The sequence below is a fragment of the Colias croceus genome, chromosome 13 (genome assembly GCF_905220415.1).
Source record: "Colias croceus chromosome 13, ilColCroc2.1".
Lineage (NCBI taxonomy): Eukaryota > Metazoa > Arthropoda > Insecta > Lepidoptera > Pieridae > Colias > Colias croceus.
In genome coordinates this window covers 6,013,081-6,030,458 of record NC_059549.1, presented here as the reverse complement: position 1 = coordinate 6,030,458, position 17,378 = coordinate 6,013,081, and the positions used below count along the sequence as shown (strand labels likewise).

At 33.0% G+C, this 17,378-nt stretch overlaps 1 protein-coding gene across 1 annotated transcript in view; it reads left to right on the top strand.

The window, feature by feature from the left end:
• The first annotated feature begins 4,207 nt into the window (after positions 1-4,207).
• LOC123697052 (proto-oncogene tyrosine-protein kinase ROS) overlaps positions 4,208-17,378 on the top strand; it is a 39,483-nt gene continuing 26,312 nt past the window's right edge. Inside the window, exons 1-3 of the mRNA XM_045643470.1 lie at positions 4,208-4,250; positions 5,682-5,887; positions 7,461-7,520. Coding sequence (XP_045499426.1) covers positions 4,208-4,250; positions 5,682-5,887; positions 7,461-7,520 — 309 coding nt within the window. The remainder of the gene's footprint in view (positions 4,251-5,681; positions 5,888-7,460; positions 7,521-17,378) is intronic.

Here is a 17,378-nt window from a genome sequence, read left to right as displayed (position 1 = left end):
TTGTTTAAAAATTTGTAAATAGAGAATACCTGATTTACAATTTCTGTTGGTCTCTTTCAGATTATTAAAATATTGGAGTGATTTTTGCGTTTTTGGCTATAAGATTTAGGGCTGATTTTTCAATCCTTGGTTAAAACTTATTCATCGAATAACGTATTAAACTACCATTTCTAAAATGTATTATAATTGTCCGTATTTGACAGTTTACAGGTGATATTTTAATATGTTCGTGTAAAACTTTATTCGAGGGATAAATTTTAACCAAGGATTGAAAAATCGGCTCTTAGATGTCTTAGGAAATCAGACTAACAACGACTATTTTTTGTCAGTATAACATCCATACATAATACTTTGCTTACATCATGATGATATAACATTATATTCGATCGATTAGTGGCCGAAACGCGATGATGTTTACCTAATGAGTTTGGCCATAGGACTAGGAGTGATAAGTAAATTATGACGATATTATTATTAAATTATAATCATATTTATCTTATATCATGTAACTTGCAAGTTAAAACGTTGATAACTTACAAAAGCACTCAAACTTTACCTACTTATTTATCTCATTGCGGCAAAATACTCATCTTAATAAATGTACATACAGATTCAGAATTTGTTAATTTAAGTAGGTAGGTAGTAGGTACTAATTAATTATTGTATTTTGTTATTAGATAAACGCAATTTTTTTAAAAGGTATCATAACCAAAAGCCAAGCAGTTTTATTGTAGACTAGCTTCCGCCCGCGACTCCGTCCGCACGGAAAAATTAAGAAAAATTACGATTTATTTTTTTTCTACGCATTTTTCCGGGATAAAAAGTATCCTATTTTATGCCCAGGATAATAAGGTATAATTATACTAAGTTTCATCGAAATCGAACCGTTAGTTTTCACGTGATGCCTGAACATACAGACAGACAGACAAAAATTTTTTTAATCACATATTTGGGCTTGGTATCGATCCAGTAACACCCCCTGCTATTTATTTTTTCAATATTTTCAATGTACAGAATTGACCCTTACAGTGTAGGTTTTGTATCCCTTGCGATTTGCGAATGTCGAAATTTGCGATAATAATTTGCAGCATATACGGCTGTATCTTTTGATTGCGTTGGTTTATCAGTTTTATTCATTCCCAGCTTCTAGGGACCGTAGATTTGAGTATTCGATATAAATAAAGCTTGATAAAGGGTGATTTCCTGAGATAAAGGGTGTTGGACAGACAGAAAACTTTAAAATTATTAAAGATATTTTTTTATATAATTTAATTAAAATTTCATGTTTTTCGCAAGTATTCCAATATCCGTGTCATAAGAGCGTTTTCACATTGTCCGGTCCGATATCGGATATCGGGCGCCGATAGCCGATATCCGATATCGGAGGCTAAGTAAAATGTATGATTTAGGTACCTGTCTTTCACATTGTCCGGTCCGATATCGGATATCGGAGCCAACACCGATATTCCCGTGAACTATCGGACGATAATGTTCAGTGTTACCAACTCAATTTTCAAAAAGGTAGTATACCAACAGCAAAAAAAGCACTAGTTTGTGTATTTTCAGTCATTTCTAGGCGCTAAATGTAAAAAAAAATCCTTTCATTTACTTTAAACCTTTTTATTAAGAAAACATTCATTTAAGTATTTAAAGGCATTAAAAATACTATTTTTACGGGAGCTATTTTAATACCGTCCTATAATATACGGCAATTGGCTGAACTGAAGTAAACAAAAATATATTGCGTTCTTAAATTCAACCGTATCTTCGAAATATTAGTGTCTTTTATCTTTATTTACTCATTCTGCCTCGCTCCTCCTCCTACTTGGACTACTGTTGTGCTGTAAGCTGTTTATTGTATTGTTGTCATTGAGTCACAGATTTAGTGCTTTGTTTTAGCGCCGATATCAAACCTGTATAATAAATAGCACATCTAAATAATATTAAGTAATTAATAATATCAAATCTTTTTTATATTTTACTTTTCCAGCCGTTTTTGAAGTCGGTTTCTTTTTTGTAGTTATTTTTCCTGTATGTACAACTACGATCTATCCTGTGGAATTTTTTTAAATCAAACTCTTTTTATTGAAAAGAAAATTTACAATACGGCAATTTTGTTTAGTTTTCTCTAAAATTTCAGAATTAGAATGCGGCGACCTTACATTTTGTCAAGAACGCGCAGCGACTTTTGAGCTTGTTTGGCTTGTTTACTATTTTGGTTGTCATGGCTCGTATGCTTAGATTATATATGGCTATATTATTATTAGTCTGTGGTACTACGTAGATAATTTACTGTTCTGTTGTAGATAACAGCACCTACATTTGTAAATGTAATTTGAATTTATAATTGCCAGTTTCGTCTTTTTCGTTGCAACTATAATACTGAGTTGAATTTTATTTTATTTTATTTGTATAAGAACATAACAGTCGTACATGATTTAATATAAAAAAGTTCTAAAATTCACTACGACCACACAACATGTTGTCTTATTAAAAAAAGAAAAACAGCATATAAAAAAAACAAGCCTCACAATGAAATTGAATATTGAAACTAGATTCTGACTCTGCAGAGGGTACAAATCCAAACTCCGCAGTCAGCAGATTAAACCGGTTTGAAAAACATAGTTTATTTATTACTATTTATTTTATTTAAAATAAAGTTTATTTTTTGTAACATAAATGCATCCACTGTTTTTTTTAATTCTCCATATATCTACTTTTCCAGTTTCTGGCAACACTCATGATATCGGGACGATATTATCGGATAATGTGAAAGGGCAAATTGTGTCCGATATCGGATATCGGCTATCGGCTTCCGATATCCGATATCGGACCGGACAATGTGAAAACGCTCTAAGACTTTACTTTGTACCAAATTTCATGACCCTGTAGGTTTTGATTTCGTTACGAATGTAGAAATTTGCGAAAACGGCTATATCTTTTGATTGAATTTATAAGTTCGATTTTTTCACAGCATCAAGGGACCGTAGTCAAAAATATTCGAATATAATTTTATAGTATTCAGTTTCTGTTGTGCCATCTCTTGTAAATTATTAAAAACCTCTTTACTTATATCCTGCCATCTCTTGGTTATATATCTTACTATAGTTGATATGCAACATTTCTGTTATCTACTTCCACGTATCATGTATAGATGGCGTTTGGATCGAATATAAAAATAATTTTCAATATGTTTGTATAGATGGCGCTTTTAATTCCTAAACACTGCTAAATTTTTTAATTGCTTACATATTTCGTACTTATTGTAGTAGAGGGCCCAAGAGAGGATTTTGAAATATAAAGGAAGGTTTCTACCTATTAGATAGATAACCAGTTGGGTGCCCGGGAAAAAAAAAATGACGTGTGGCACTCGGAGACTGCCGCGGTAAAGCTATTGCATGCTATGCCTTCAAGCCACACTTCCACCCGTCGGAGTGGGGAGCGTGAGGTTTTTTCGTTACGGAATTTCTCGATTCGGTCCCCGCGCTCAAGGCCCGCGATAGAAGCTATGCAATAGCTTAAAAAATAAAACCATTCTTCCCTAACGATCGCTCAAATCGTTAGATAAGCGAAATTGGGATTTCTAATACTGTAATTAAATCTGACATGTCACCTTTTTTTCACAGCCACGAAATCACCACATAAAACGTCAGATTAATGTTTATTTTATTACAGTTACATCTTGGAGCATGGCTACCGCGATGCTGGAGCTAAATCCACATATTTTATCATCATGGCCCTATGTGAAGGTACTAAACATTTTGATTGAATTGTGTGTAGAAATCGCTAAGTAATGCGATTCAAATAAGAATAGGTCAACCTTCGTATTGTGTGTGTTACATCGGATATCTGAATCGATAATTTTCTTTTTCACTTTTCTTGACGATTTAATCTTTGAGAGCTGAAAAAGGGTGTCAAAGTTGTTCTTCTTTTTGTTGATGCAAAACTTAATTACGGGGTGGTAAAGTGAAATGCATATTACAATGTGCATTTTAGTTTAATTTTCCAATTTATTAGAGCAGTTCACGAGATCGCGTTCACGGGCAGAACGTTAATGTATTCCTAAAAAATTATTCAAAACTAATGCTTTCATGAAGTAGAAAAAATAATTCTTATAAAATTTTGGAACGATTTTATCATTTTTTTCGATTTATGTGTGAACAAAACTAATTATATTTGCACAAACGTGTTCATAAAGAGAGACACAATGAACTCATCTCCAGAGCGGAATGCAGCTAGCGTAGGAAGATGTAGGTAGTTATATTAATTGAGCGAGTCGTGTCTCTCTTGATACATTGCTATCTTTGTATGACCTTGATCCGCGGTAGGCGTTATAAATTTTGATTTTACCAACGAGATTAATAAAGTTAGAAGGAAGACGTATTATTTCGGAGTAGGTAATCGGTCTTTAAGCTTCAAACTTTGAAGTGACCCTGTGATACACAAGGCGCTGGGAAATTCTATACTGTAAAACATTTATTATTATTCCTTTGGTTAATAAATTTTTTATTTATGTTAATGTGTTAAAATTAATTTAAACATTTCTGCTATCTGTTGCTGCCCAACATGTCCAAGAGGAAGTCAGATAGATATTTTGCCTATCTGTATTGTGTAGCGTGCCGTTTCAATATAAAGAAACTACACGCTACAAATACTTTTGTAGGTAAGGAAGCTTTACTAATATGTTAAAAAAATCTCTTAAGTATTCGAATATATTATGTCTACTCGTTTATCTACTTTACAAAAATTATTATATATTTGGATGCAATATACTTTACACGTGGGTTGCCTCGGAAGTTATAAGAAAATATAAAAAAATAATCCTACCATAGACACTAATTATTATTAGTTACAATTAGATCTTGAAATAATTCCTATAATATAAAAATTATAATATCTTAATGAGCCCTATGCTAATTAAGATATTTTAATTTTTACTTTGTATCGTTACCCCTTCACGAATTCACTTGTTAAATTTTGAAGTACTTATATAAAAGTACAATTATAGTGAATTGTGCGCATCATTTAAAATCAAAAACATTACGAAATAAGGATTAATTTTCCTCTCTATAAAATTTAAGAAGAATATATTTATATTGTTGTCATGTATTATTGATTGCTAACACACACATAATCACTAACAATATAAAATCCGCTTATTTTTAAGTTATTTAATATTTATGAAATCTGTAGAATGTGTTCACTGAAAACTTTTAATAAGCATGCAAAATTTAATTAACTTTACTTAGCCGGCAGCTTTGTAAGATTTCATATTGGTAGATTTATGAATAATCATTAGAAAGGATAAAAAATAACAATCGTAAAAAGGTTTACTTTTCAATAAAATGATGTCAGCAAAATAAACCTGCGCAAAAAAATCTGATAATTGCTAATGTACAGGTGCAACTTCATTGAGTTGGGCAGGTAGCGTTGTATCATAATTGCCGTAGCGCCCAATTAATCGTAGCCTCCGTAGCGGCAGCGAGCCACGGGCGGACGTTCAGTAATCAGTATACATGTAGCTTTCGTTGCGCGCGCGCACACCACACCCGCACTTGTGTACGTACATACATCGACGCGCGCGCTTTCTCCATTTTGGCGGGTAAATTTAACTTGTGATTTCCCGACTTCGTAACGGTTAAGGAAAGCGAGGAGATATGTTATGATAAACAAACAATAAGCATGTTTTGTGTGGCCGAGTGACGGTGCGCGAGAGTGTCGACGGTCGGGCACAATGAGTGCGCCGCAGAATTGGCACAAATGGCTAGTGTTGTCGTTGCTGGGATTGGCTTTGTCCGCTCGGACAATTGGTTGCGATTACAGTTCCATCACCGAGAAATTTGGAGCGGAAGCTGTGTCGCGATGCAACGAAAAATGCCCATTCCAGGTTTGTGCTAAAGCGTCAAAATATTGATTTCCAGAGAACTGCATATATTTTTTTGGTACAAAAGGTCTTTATTATGCAGGAGTCCCCATAATCTACTATATATGTACAAATTTAACTTTTTAACAAACTCAAAATGATATATTATGGGCGTAAAAGAGATTGATTCTGCTGTTTATTCTCAAGGAAAGCTGCGTTGTAAATTAACATACTTATTGCGTTATTTTATCGTTGAGTAAATAAGTAATATTCACTAATAATAATCTTATAATTAATATTTTACTGTTACTTACGCCTCTTGCCTTTCATTAGAGAAGATGATCTCCATTACTGTTCTTCAATGAAATTTACGTGATTAAATTAAATATGGCATAAGGCTTATTGGCTAAAAGAAGCTTGTTACATCTTGCTTTAAGTTTTATTGATTGTCAACAAATACAAAGCCGTTAAGAATTAAGATTAGTACGCGCCAGTTCAACGCTCAAGTAATTGCTCACAATTAGCGAGCGGCTGTAATCAACAAAACCATGCTAAATATAGAGCAGCGTGTCTATTGTCCATACATCATTCTTGTTGCAGACATATGATTTCATACTTTTGCGTCCTTGGAAATGCAAAGTCTAATGAAGTAGTAATCAATATTAGGATTGAGTTTGTTGTTATTGGTGATTAAACTGTAATATTTATCTTTTTGTCAAATTATCGACGTAAGTTATCAATCGTACGAGTATGTTAGTTTCTTCCTTGGTTTCTTCTCTATGCCAAAATGTATGCATACCTAGTTAATTTACTGCAAAATTATTAATTACATTGCATATGATCTAAAGTAAATATTATAAAAAATCTGATTTTACAGGGAGCATACAGCGCAAAAACTTTGATTAGCTCTTTTTGCGATTTCGGAAATCCTCATGACAGGAATCAAGGTTACAAAAAACATTTAATAAAGGTTAAAAATAGAGGCCCAAATTTGTTACCGCAAACAGCTATCAAATATCAAGTTGGAGGCCAGTAAAGTGCAGGACAACCACTACAGTTCCGCTCACACGCTCGCAAAAAAAAAAACCTTAAACCGGCTTATTTTGATACCTAGTTCTATTACAGATTAATAAACTCTTTATGGTTGTTAATAGTTATATGTTTATATAATGAGTATTTATGAAGTCATCAATGATCAATCCGTATGAAAAGAAACTCTGACTACATAATTTTCGTGTCCCAAAAATTATTGTCCTTAATATCTCTAGACTCTAGATTTAAAAAAAATATAAAAATCTTATAAAGGTGTCATGGACATAAGTCAATTATTATCTTCTTCGATCGTTAATCATTAACTTTTTCCATTTAAATACCGTTTAAATTGAGATAATACGCAATAGCTAGAGCAGGTAGAAACTAGAAAGGGCCGAATCTCGATGTCACATCAGCACAGGCACGCTCCAGTGCGCGCGCGCAGTCACGCCGGAAACTATTAGTCCGGGCTCCGGTGGAAGTTGAACCTGATTGTTTATTATAAAAAATAATCAAACTGTCGCACTTTTTGTGCATCTCAACTAATTTTCTGATTTCTTTACAGAATCGCACCGGCGAGACACACTTCGACGTGAACTGTGGATCGGACTGCAGCGTTCAACAAGTACGTCTTAATTATTACTATTAACGTATTATGCTATGTGATGATAACTTTCCTGTGTAAAAAAATAAAGATAAACATTGTAATATTTTGCATGACTGATGAACTCTGTTTTTGATATGGTCAGATGTAATATTTTTCTTATTAGAATGTTGTTGTTTCGCATTATCATTCTTAAACTCCATTGTTATGCAATTATTTTTTCAATAAACACTGAAATTGTTTAAACCCTATTCGCGTTCGTTAAACGTTCATAAGATTCTTTTTTATATTGCGAAATTATTTAACAATAATAATAACATGATACATGAAAACCTTTTTTCTTCAAAGTTTATGGCATTGCAATTTTAATTATATCAACTTTAATTTATAATTCGCTAGTATATTAGTATGTACATGTAGTTTGCAAATAAGATCTTAATTACATAGAATTAAGGCAAAGTTTGTGTTGACTCTTTTCTCCAACTATCCCGGTAATTAATTAACTGTTTACTTTTAAATAGCAATAAAGCCCGTATCGGTATAATTTGTGCGTGGAATATGTCACATAAATTGTTATGTACGTCATAAAACTTTTTCTAGTGATAAGTTACTTTGTTTATATTTTTATTGTTTAACATTATATCGGGTGTTGCCCAATGAAAATTTAACGACTTAACGGAAATTGTTTTGTGTATTACTCCACTTACATTTGAAAATTCATTTTGATATTGAATAGGCACTTAAATGTTAGTACCGGACATTTTATAATTAAAACTTTTTTGGAAACTTTACAAGCAAATATCCCAATTAAATTCTAAATAGTTCATACTATTTACATTCTGCGCATGATATACATTACTGTCATAAAGTAATTAATATTAATGTATAATTAAAACCACATAAATTCTTTCAAAACTAAAACATGTTCGTCGTAGTTATACAATGTAGAGCACACTCTAATCCGTCAGTCTCTATTGCCGATGTAAAATGGCGGTAACCATTATGTTGTTGGAATAAACGGTGTTCACTTGTTTCGAGGATTAATATTAGACTTTATGTACACGACATTAAATGAGATACTTTTATATTTTATCAAAATAGGAGTTATCATATTGTTATGTCTTATTACTTGCAAAAAGTCCGTTTATTTAAAATTTATTCGATGCTCGATTATTGTATATAGAACGCATAATACAATAATGATAAAAAATGTCCCAGAAAGGTGAGCATTAAGCAACAGTTGCCATATGAAAATAATTACCTACGTTTATAATTACTGATTGATAAGTGAATCGCATCATATTGACCCGACCTTTTTCCGCGATATAAGACATTTAATGAATAGTGGTTCAAAAACATGCGATAGTATTAAACATTAAGATAATATGTATTTATAAAGTATTGTTTCTTTTTTAATAAATTTTAATTTCCTAGCAACGTATCTTTAGAACGAAATGAAAATCCTAACGATTTATTTTAAATCTTATCTGTTACTTATATAAAATGTTCAAATTTGTGTCTGGATTAATTATTTATTGGAACAAGTGAATTATAAAATATATGCGAATTAAATATATTCGAGAACATTCTACGATTTGCACATAGCAACACAATTATAGAGAGGACAATGTTCAGCAAGGATGTAAGTTAATAGAGAACCCGTTTGCAGGATGAGACCGCGGTAACTAGAGCATGCCAGCTTTACACGTTATGAACACATTATACAAGTTTCTATTGTTACAATATTGTACATATTTGACAACGAATATCATTTTTATAATGTGTATGATGATTTATTTATTTGAATTGTATTGGTTTATTATAATATGCACATCAGTTGCTCTAACCTTATTTTAAATTATTTCCTGTATATCTTCCGTTGAAATTACTTATATATTGTAGTATTTTATAAATTATTTATTAGATATTTATAGTAAATATGGAAGCAGAGCTTATGCGGCAACTGTGGCACATTATGGGGGAGGCCTTCGTCCAACAGTGGACTTATCCGGGCTGAATGGATGGATGGATGGATGGATACAGAGTATGAAAGGACGTTTTGTATTAAAAAAATAGAATGTACCTATTCTTGTTTGTGATCCATCACACCCAAATGTTGCCCCAGACATAAAGCATACATTTCCCGCCAAATTCTGACAGTTACGACTGGTTAATGTCAAAATTATCAGTTTGGGTCAATTTACGCAGACGCATCGCAAAAACACTTAAGTGGTAGGTTGGGGCGCGCACCCTCGCTTCTATAAATGGACTCAATTGACTTGTCAGAATTTGTGTTTATTTAAATTGTAATATTAAGTATATCTCGTTTGTCGGAAATATGAGTAACATGTTTAACGTATTGAAGCAATTTCGAAATTTATCAACTAGGTAAAAAAATAAATAAAAGGAAGATTAGTTGGGGAAGAGTAAGTTCTACATTATTTGAATTGCGTCATTTCTAAAAATGTTTACTAATAACATAATTGTTGTATTAAATATAACAAATCAAAATGTAATTATCTAACAATAATATTTTGAAAACTCTGTTTATCACTTGTTAGTTTGCTAAAAGTTATCAAGTATCACGGTGTAGTGTCAAAACGCACATCACTGGGATGCTGGTAACATCTCTCAACAGAGGCAACGTGCGAAGGACTCATAGCGTGGCTGGTAATGAATCCGTATACTTTTACATGTCTATTATCTGCCTTTCCTTTACATTTATTTGTAAACACGAGTTCCTGTTTGAAGTTACGTGATATATGGATACGGCGAAAGTTAGGATGAGTTCATTTGTACACTTAGGTATGTGTTTAAAAAATGTAAATGTACAATAAGCTATCATTTACAATAAGACTTCTTTTAATACTAAAATACAATACTATCTTTTAATACTACTACAATATCGCTTCTTTTAATTTTAAATAAATTGTCAAATTAGTAACTAATGACCATGCGATTCAATTACGTCATCAGACTGTTTCTCCCTCGATTTTGTTGCAAAATCATGAGACCGATACTCCCTTTGAAACAATAATCATCGATATCAATGTAAATTGCAATGAGCGGGTTGTTAACCCGCGGATCAGTGCAAAGTTCAGGAAGTAGGGTTATTAGATGGTCATCCACCATACGTCGGAGGTACGCTATGGTGCAGACGGGGGTCGCGTGAGAGTCGTCGCCGGATGGACGCAGGAAGGAAGCTGCTAGTTGCCAGCTCCCCTCGGATCTATTTTAGAGTTAGTTTTCATCCCGCCACTTTATTGAACAATCCCGAATAAAAAATCTGCAAGTATCGCGAGCGACGCTCGAGGTCGGAGAAGCAATTTGAAATGAATGCGTCGATATGTTGAGTCAGAGGAAAAAGGGTCATTGGAGTTACTTCGAACCTTGTTATTCAATGCTAGCAATGCTAACAATGAGCGGCTGTGGTCCGAGTTTAATGAAATGTAACTGATTTATCTATTCAATTATGAACATCTTACAGCACAGTTCTGTTCAACCTTTGTCATAGCCCAAATTAAGTATCAAATTTACAACTTCGTTAATAAGGAAACTTGACACTTTATCACCTCTCTTCTTCCATTTTAATTATAACCACATTATTTTGATATCTTCTAGAATATGTACCCATGGTTATATATCCTACAATATGGAATCCCAGGATGTTTTTAATCTCTATCTTCAATGTTGATACAAAAAGGCCACGGTTCTCACAGTAATAAATATATATTTTTGTACAATGTAGAGGAATTCAACGGACCGATTTTACCGGTTCATTGCCTATGCGTTCGGAAATGACCATATCCCTATCGGAAGTTAAAGTCAAAAGTATGATATACGTGAGAAATAGTAGTATCTTCATATAATACATATTATAATTGTCTATTTAACTCATTATTTCTATTATAATTAAGTAATCTATTGTATTTAATTATATTTTTGTAAATAAAACTTACACGAATTTTTATTTTCTTACTAGCGGCTTCGGCTTCGCCCGTGGTACATTTTTACGTTTTCTCCCCATAAGAACCATCCCCGTACTTCAAGAAATGTAATAAAAAAAGAATTAACGAAATCGATTCAGTTGTTCTCGAGTTATGCGCTTAGGCTTACCAACACATTTTGCGATTCATTTTTATATTATAGATTATTTACCTTTTGCTCGTTGAAGTCTTTTAATTGATAAGCTAGTAATTATATGTTTACATTGTATACAGAACAAACAATTACATATACAATAACATAAATATGCACGTAAAATAAATACAATATAATAAATTATCATAAATCACTATCGCCAGTCATTTAATTTGTTGATAAACAATAATAAAATGTAAAGCGCAGTGAAATTTACTGACATAATATGACTGACATCAATTAAAATTGGAGCATAATTCAACAGAATATTAAATTATGACGTAAACGTGGGAAACAGTTGTAATATTCAAGTTTGAATCGGGAATTTGAATAATTTATTCGTCAAGTCAGTAGAGCAAAACCATCAAAACAATGTTTCAAATGCAACGGAATTGTAATGAGTTCGGCCATTGGCTCTGGAGTGTTTTGTTTATGAATATTCAAACGAACTACCATATCATAAATACTATATCATTAAATGCTGGGAACAATGCTCGGTTACTCGAAATAATATATACGTGAAACCGTATTAATTTATTCGATTTTACGCTGGTAGAGCGCTTTCGTTTATATTGCATTGCTATGAGAACAATTTCGTTTAAATAGTGAAATGGTTGATAAGGTATTCTTTAGGAAGTTATTTTCATTTATTGTATATCCTTGATGTAATTACAAAGCTTACGTTTTAGTTTTTAAATCCATAGGTTTAATATGTATTTCTAATACTTCTCCATAAAAGTAGATGATAAAGAGTTGGTACCTTTATAAAAGGTTACCATTAAATGAAAAAATAAATTTTAGGGCTTTATACGGCTGCAATGACCATAGTGATGATAGTGCGATAGTGTGTATTAAAAACCTTTTGGTCTCTAATTATATTCAAACGTAAATGTTCCTACAATATTTACAGCCCGGTTCGATAATTCAAAGCAGTTAGCGTTATTTGTTTTTCTCTTGTAAGCTATTAATAAAGTTGACATAATAATTTCACATGAGAACTTTCATAAGAAAGGGCCTAATGAAGCGTTTATCGCGGCCAAGTAATTGGAACGGCTAATTGAAATATGCGTGTTCTTACAAACTTGTCTCGGCCCTTTCATTAACTCGTAATGATTCGTTAGCTTTGTTTATTCAAGCTTTAAGATTTTTGACCACCATAGTTATGGTGAAAGGAGGAAATCCTACTTAAAAACATAAGTTAACTAGAATTTAAGTGGTAAATTTAATTAATCTACCATACGAATGTAACATGAACTGCTTTTAATTGGATATTAAGCAATTAGGATAAGTTTTTCAGTTCCTAAAAAAAAGCTTTTTATGAGAACAGTTTTAATGATGCATATTTAATAATTATACTAGCTTTCCGGCCGCGGCTTCGCCCGCTTTGTGCTTTAAACTATCCTATCTCTCAAGTTGGATCGAACTGCACATGGTGTGCGAATTTTATTGTAATCGGTTAAGTGGTTTAGGAGTCCATTGAGGACAAACATTGTGACACGAGATTTATATATATTAAAGAAGATAACTACTATTATTATGTTATACTCCTCTGAAATTTTCCTTAATTGATAGAAGCGCCATGAGATAAATAATGTTATGCTATTAATATAAATGAAAAGACAGACGGATTAATTCACATTAAACGACTAGCTCTAATGTTGCTATAGGCAATTTAGATTAGGGCTATATCTAGACAAAGGCGAAGGCGTAGGCATTTCCTTGTTAAAATTAAAGACTTAATAATAAGACGTGTTAATTAAAGCTTGTAAGCAGGTGCATGAATGTATAAAAAGACGAATCCATCTATTGTTAGATTACATTATAAATGTTTTCTATATTTCACATAAAAATATTGACTTTTGGTTATTTTTTAATTCGACATTTAAAATACCATTATGTAATTTTTTCATTGCATATGCATAGGTAGCATATTATGAGTCGTAGGTACGATAATAAATTGTACAAACAAAGTTTTTACATGAGAGCATAACAAGAGCGTGATTTATGTTTTTTATACAGTTGAGATTAACAAGGAGAATTCTACTTGTTTCATTTTATCAGAAAGTATTGATTACAAAATCGCAATATCACTGTTATTGTCATATTGTAAATCAAAAACACTTACATAAAATAAAATGTCGCAACATGTTACATTAATAAAGAACTGCATTCAGAAGCGTCGCCCGCTAATTCCTATTTCCTCATTAGGTGAACCAGTCGCATGCGCGTGGCCATTCAACATTTCTAAGCCCCCCTCCACAACCCACCCCTGTCCTCACCCCTTGCCCCTTAAACGTAACCGCGTTCATCCGTCCAGCGAAATTGTCGCAAGTGCACTTAAGCATGGAGTGTTTTGATTTATTGCCCATTTATTGGACCTGACGAACAGAAATAGAATGATGCGTCGACGCCTTCAATGAGCGCTAAGTTATAAGTACAATCATCGAGTTAAGTCCTTTTGTACTCCTTCAATATGGTCATTTTAAGCCAGTAGTGAGATGAATGATCGATTAAAAGTCTTAATGTAAAATATACAAATCGTTAATCAAGCTTCTCTATGCAGTATTAAATTTATCATCAGTTTTATTATTTAAATCAGCTGCTATTGTCATTCGAGGGCCATTAACATACTGCACTTGATCAATGTTCGAATTGCTACAAATAAAAGAACATCCACATTGCCTGTTAGAGGCTAGCACAGTATCACACTAGAGTTAGAGTGCTCTCGAAAGCAAGAGTGGGGCGGGAAACATGACGGTGGGTCCCAATTTGTCCTTATATTATCCAATTGCCGGAGTCAAGCGGTTGGCGTGGGCTAGCGCGTGACCTGGACACATTTTACATTTAAATCTCTGTTTAATTCGCTTGATGGAACCTACATACACACGCTATAGAATATTCTTGTGTACTATACCCGGCGCGGCCTAAGATGATCCCTATGACACTGACAGTTATTCTCAAGAGACAAACTTGTAATGGCGTCACCATTAAATTAGAAACGTATTGGAGGCGTCTAAAAATGGCATTTATTAATTTTTACGTAGCTTTATCCCATTACAATGATATTCCGTTGGAATTATAACAATTCTTAACATTTACGAGATATTATATCAATCTGACTATAAGTTTACGTCCTTCAAAACTTACATCGTTGGCATTTATCGACTAGTGCGGAAAGTATCGATAAACAAATTTCGATAATGAAAACGAGTTCACATTTTTTCCATGCTTAAGCTATAGTTCATTCACTATTGAATGGAACAGAAGATCGCAGCATAATTAATTAATTAATTACCGTTCGCGTTAATTTACTTACCTATGATAATATAAGTTTTTTATAAAAATTAAATGGGGGATTCCATTTTCATGATAAAATAATATACACTGTGTTAAACGGGTTAAAAATTACGAGAAAATGATAAGGTGCATTTTTATGTTTTGAAAAACTTTCGTTTCACTTACCGTTTCGTTTACATAATAGACGTTAAAAATTCATTTTTATAATATTTGTAAAAACATGTTTACCGACGTGGCTGAAATCTGCAATAATGCAAACCACGCCTTTGCCTGTAAAATAGTAAAGTATCGACACGATCCTTCATACAAGCAATCACTAAGACGAACTGTCATAGGGATCATCTTAGGCCGCGCCGGGTATAGAATTACAGGCGTTTACACAGGCTGTGCATTAAGCTCAATTTAATACAAGTAAGAACGGTGATACCGCAAATTTCTGTTAATTTATTCTGGAAAGAGGATGAAAAACAAAATACCTCAGTGAAAAATAAAGCTCTACATTCCTTGCCTTTTGTTTGAACCAATACCAATCGAATCAAGCTTGATGCATTTGTACATTTAACATATGCTTAAACTGCTGCCCATCATTTAATAACCGATTAACCGATTAGTAATAAAATTCCTGGTAATATTAATGACTGGTTACACGCGTACCATACAGAACGAACAGATGATAGACGCGTGTAATTAAATATATAATATGGGTTACAGTATCTTAAAGTTTATCACGGGTCAATAACGAATACAGTTAGAAAAACAGATTTATCGTTACTTATCCCTCCGGCGCCTATTTACAAATCAGTTATGATAATGTATCAGCAACACTTCGCGCAACGTGGATATCACTTTAGCATAGCTCTGTAGTGAACTATGGAACCTTAAAATTAATAAGCTTAATCTCTGCTAGTATAGGAATATCTATGAAAGGGACCTCTCGTATAATGCAATGGAAGCTCGATGATCATTTTACAAGCTTAGAAGTATGCTCTTTGAATAACTATATCGTTCTGTTTTAACGGATATATGCAGTCTCTTATCGAGTTGACAGGATATAGTAACTGAAACCTCAATCATACCTTATGATTAAGCATACCAAAGCATGGTAGAGTGCTTTCACATCGCCCTGCATCCGGCGCGCTCCCAATTGGACTTCCGAGCTGGTTTCCGAAATCGTTCCAACAATTAACTACAACGACAATTTTAATGACTCCAAAGGGAGCAACTATTGTTTTGTTATTATTAGGGCACGAGACAGGATGCTGCTTAATTAGACGATAATGTACTTATATGTTTTATGGTCTTCACTAATCGTATATTTTAAGTTATTCTAAAATTTGTTTTAAGGTATTTTTTTTTTAATTGTAACGTTGAGATAAACTTGTTGCAAATATTGGGGATATGTTTTAACTCCTATATTAGCACTAATTTAGGAAATGTTTTCGTAAATTCAAATGCTAACCTTCTGTTTAATGCTTACTGTCCTTGTAAACACGGCTATTATTTATGTTGAATTGGATTTGACAGATATTTTAATATTCCGTTATATGAATGGAGTTCATCCGTTCGCATCAATAAATGTTTGGAGGGTTTGTTAGGCGTGGTGTTGTGACAAGTTGTATCAATGACGGAAGGACCATGTTAGTGGTAAATTATCACTGACGGTTTTGGCTTTTTTTTAGAATTGTCTTAGATTTTCAATGATTCGTTTAGAAATGATTAATTAATTGTTACAACCAAGGATTTGCAATGTTAATTTATTGCCGTACTGAGTGTCCCTTCGTCCAGCATACTCACCATGGAATCCTGATATTTCATGAATGTCAAAAAACTGTTCTGAAATAGTGCTAAATAGTGCCCAAAGGAAAAAAATAGTGCTCTTGTACTTGCGAAGTTATAGCCATAGTTCGATGAGTATGCTGGACGAAGGTTTCGCCCAGCATACTCACCTCCGTCCGGAGAATCTGTATACGCTTCAAACATAATTCATACTTCAAAAAATAGTTCCCAAATAGTGCCAAACGGTGCCCAAAAAGAAAAAACAGTGCTCGAATAACTTCGGAGTTACAGGCTTCGTTCAGTGAGTATGCTGGGCGTAGGTTCTACGCCCAGCATACTCACCTCAGTGCGCGAATATCGAACGAGCTATAGGTACAATTTACGTCTCAAAAAATTGTGCTTGAAATAGTGCCCAATATCAGTCCAATTTTTGCTTGACTTTTGACCTAGAAAACCATTAAATTTGATTGTAAACTTCTACATACATTACATTGAGTACAGTCGAATACAATATTATTAACTTTCTTTCTAACAATTTTTGTCTTGTGTAAATTATTAATTGTCTATGTAAGGGAGTATTTACTTTAGAATCGCAATATTATTAATTACACATTATTTTAATAATACTTTATAATAATATATTAAGCCTTCGCGCGTCGCATGGGA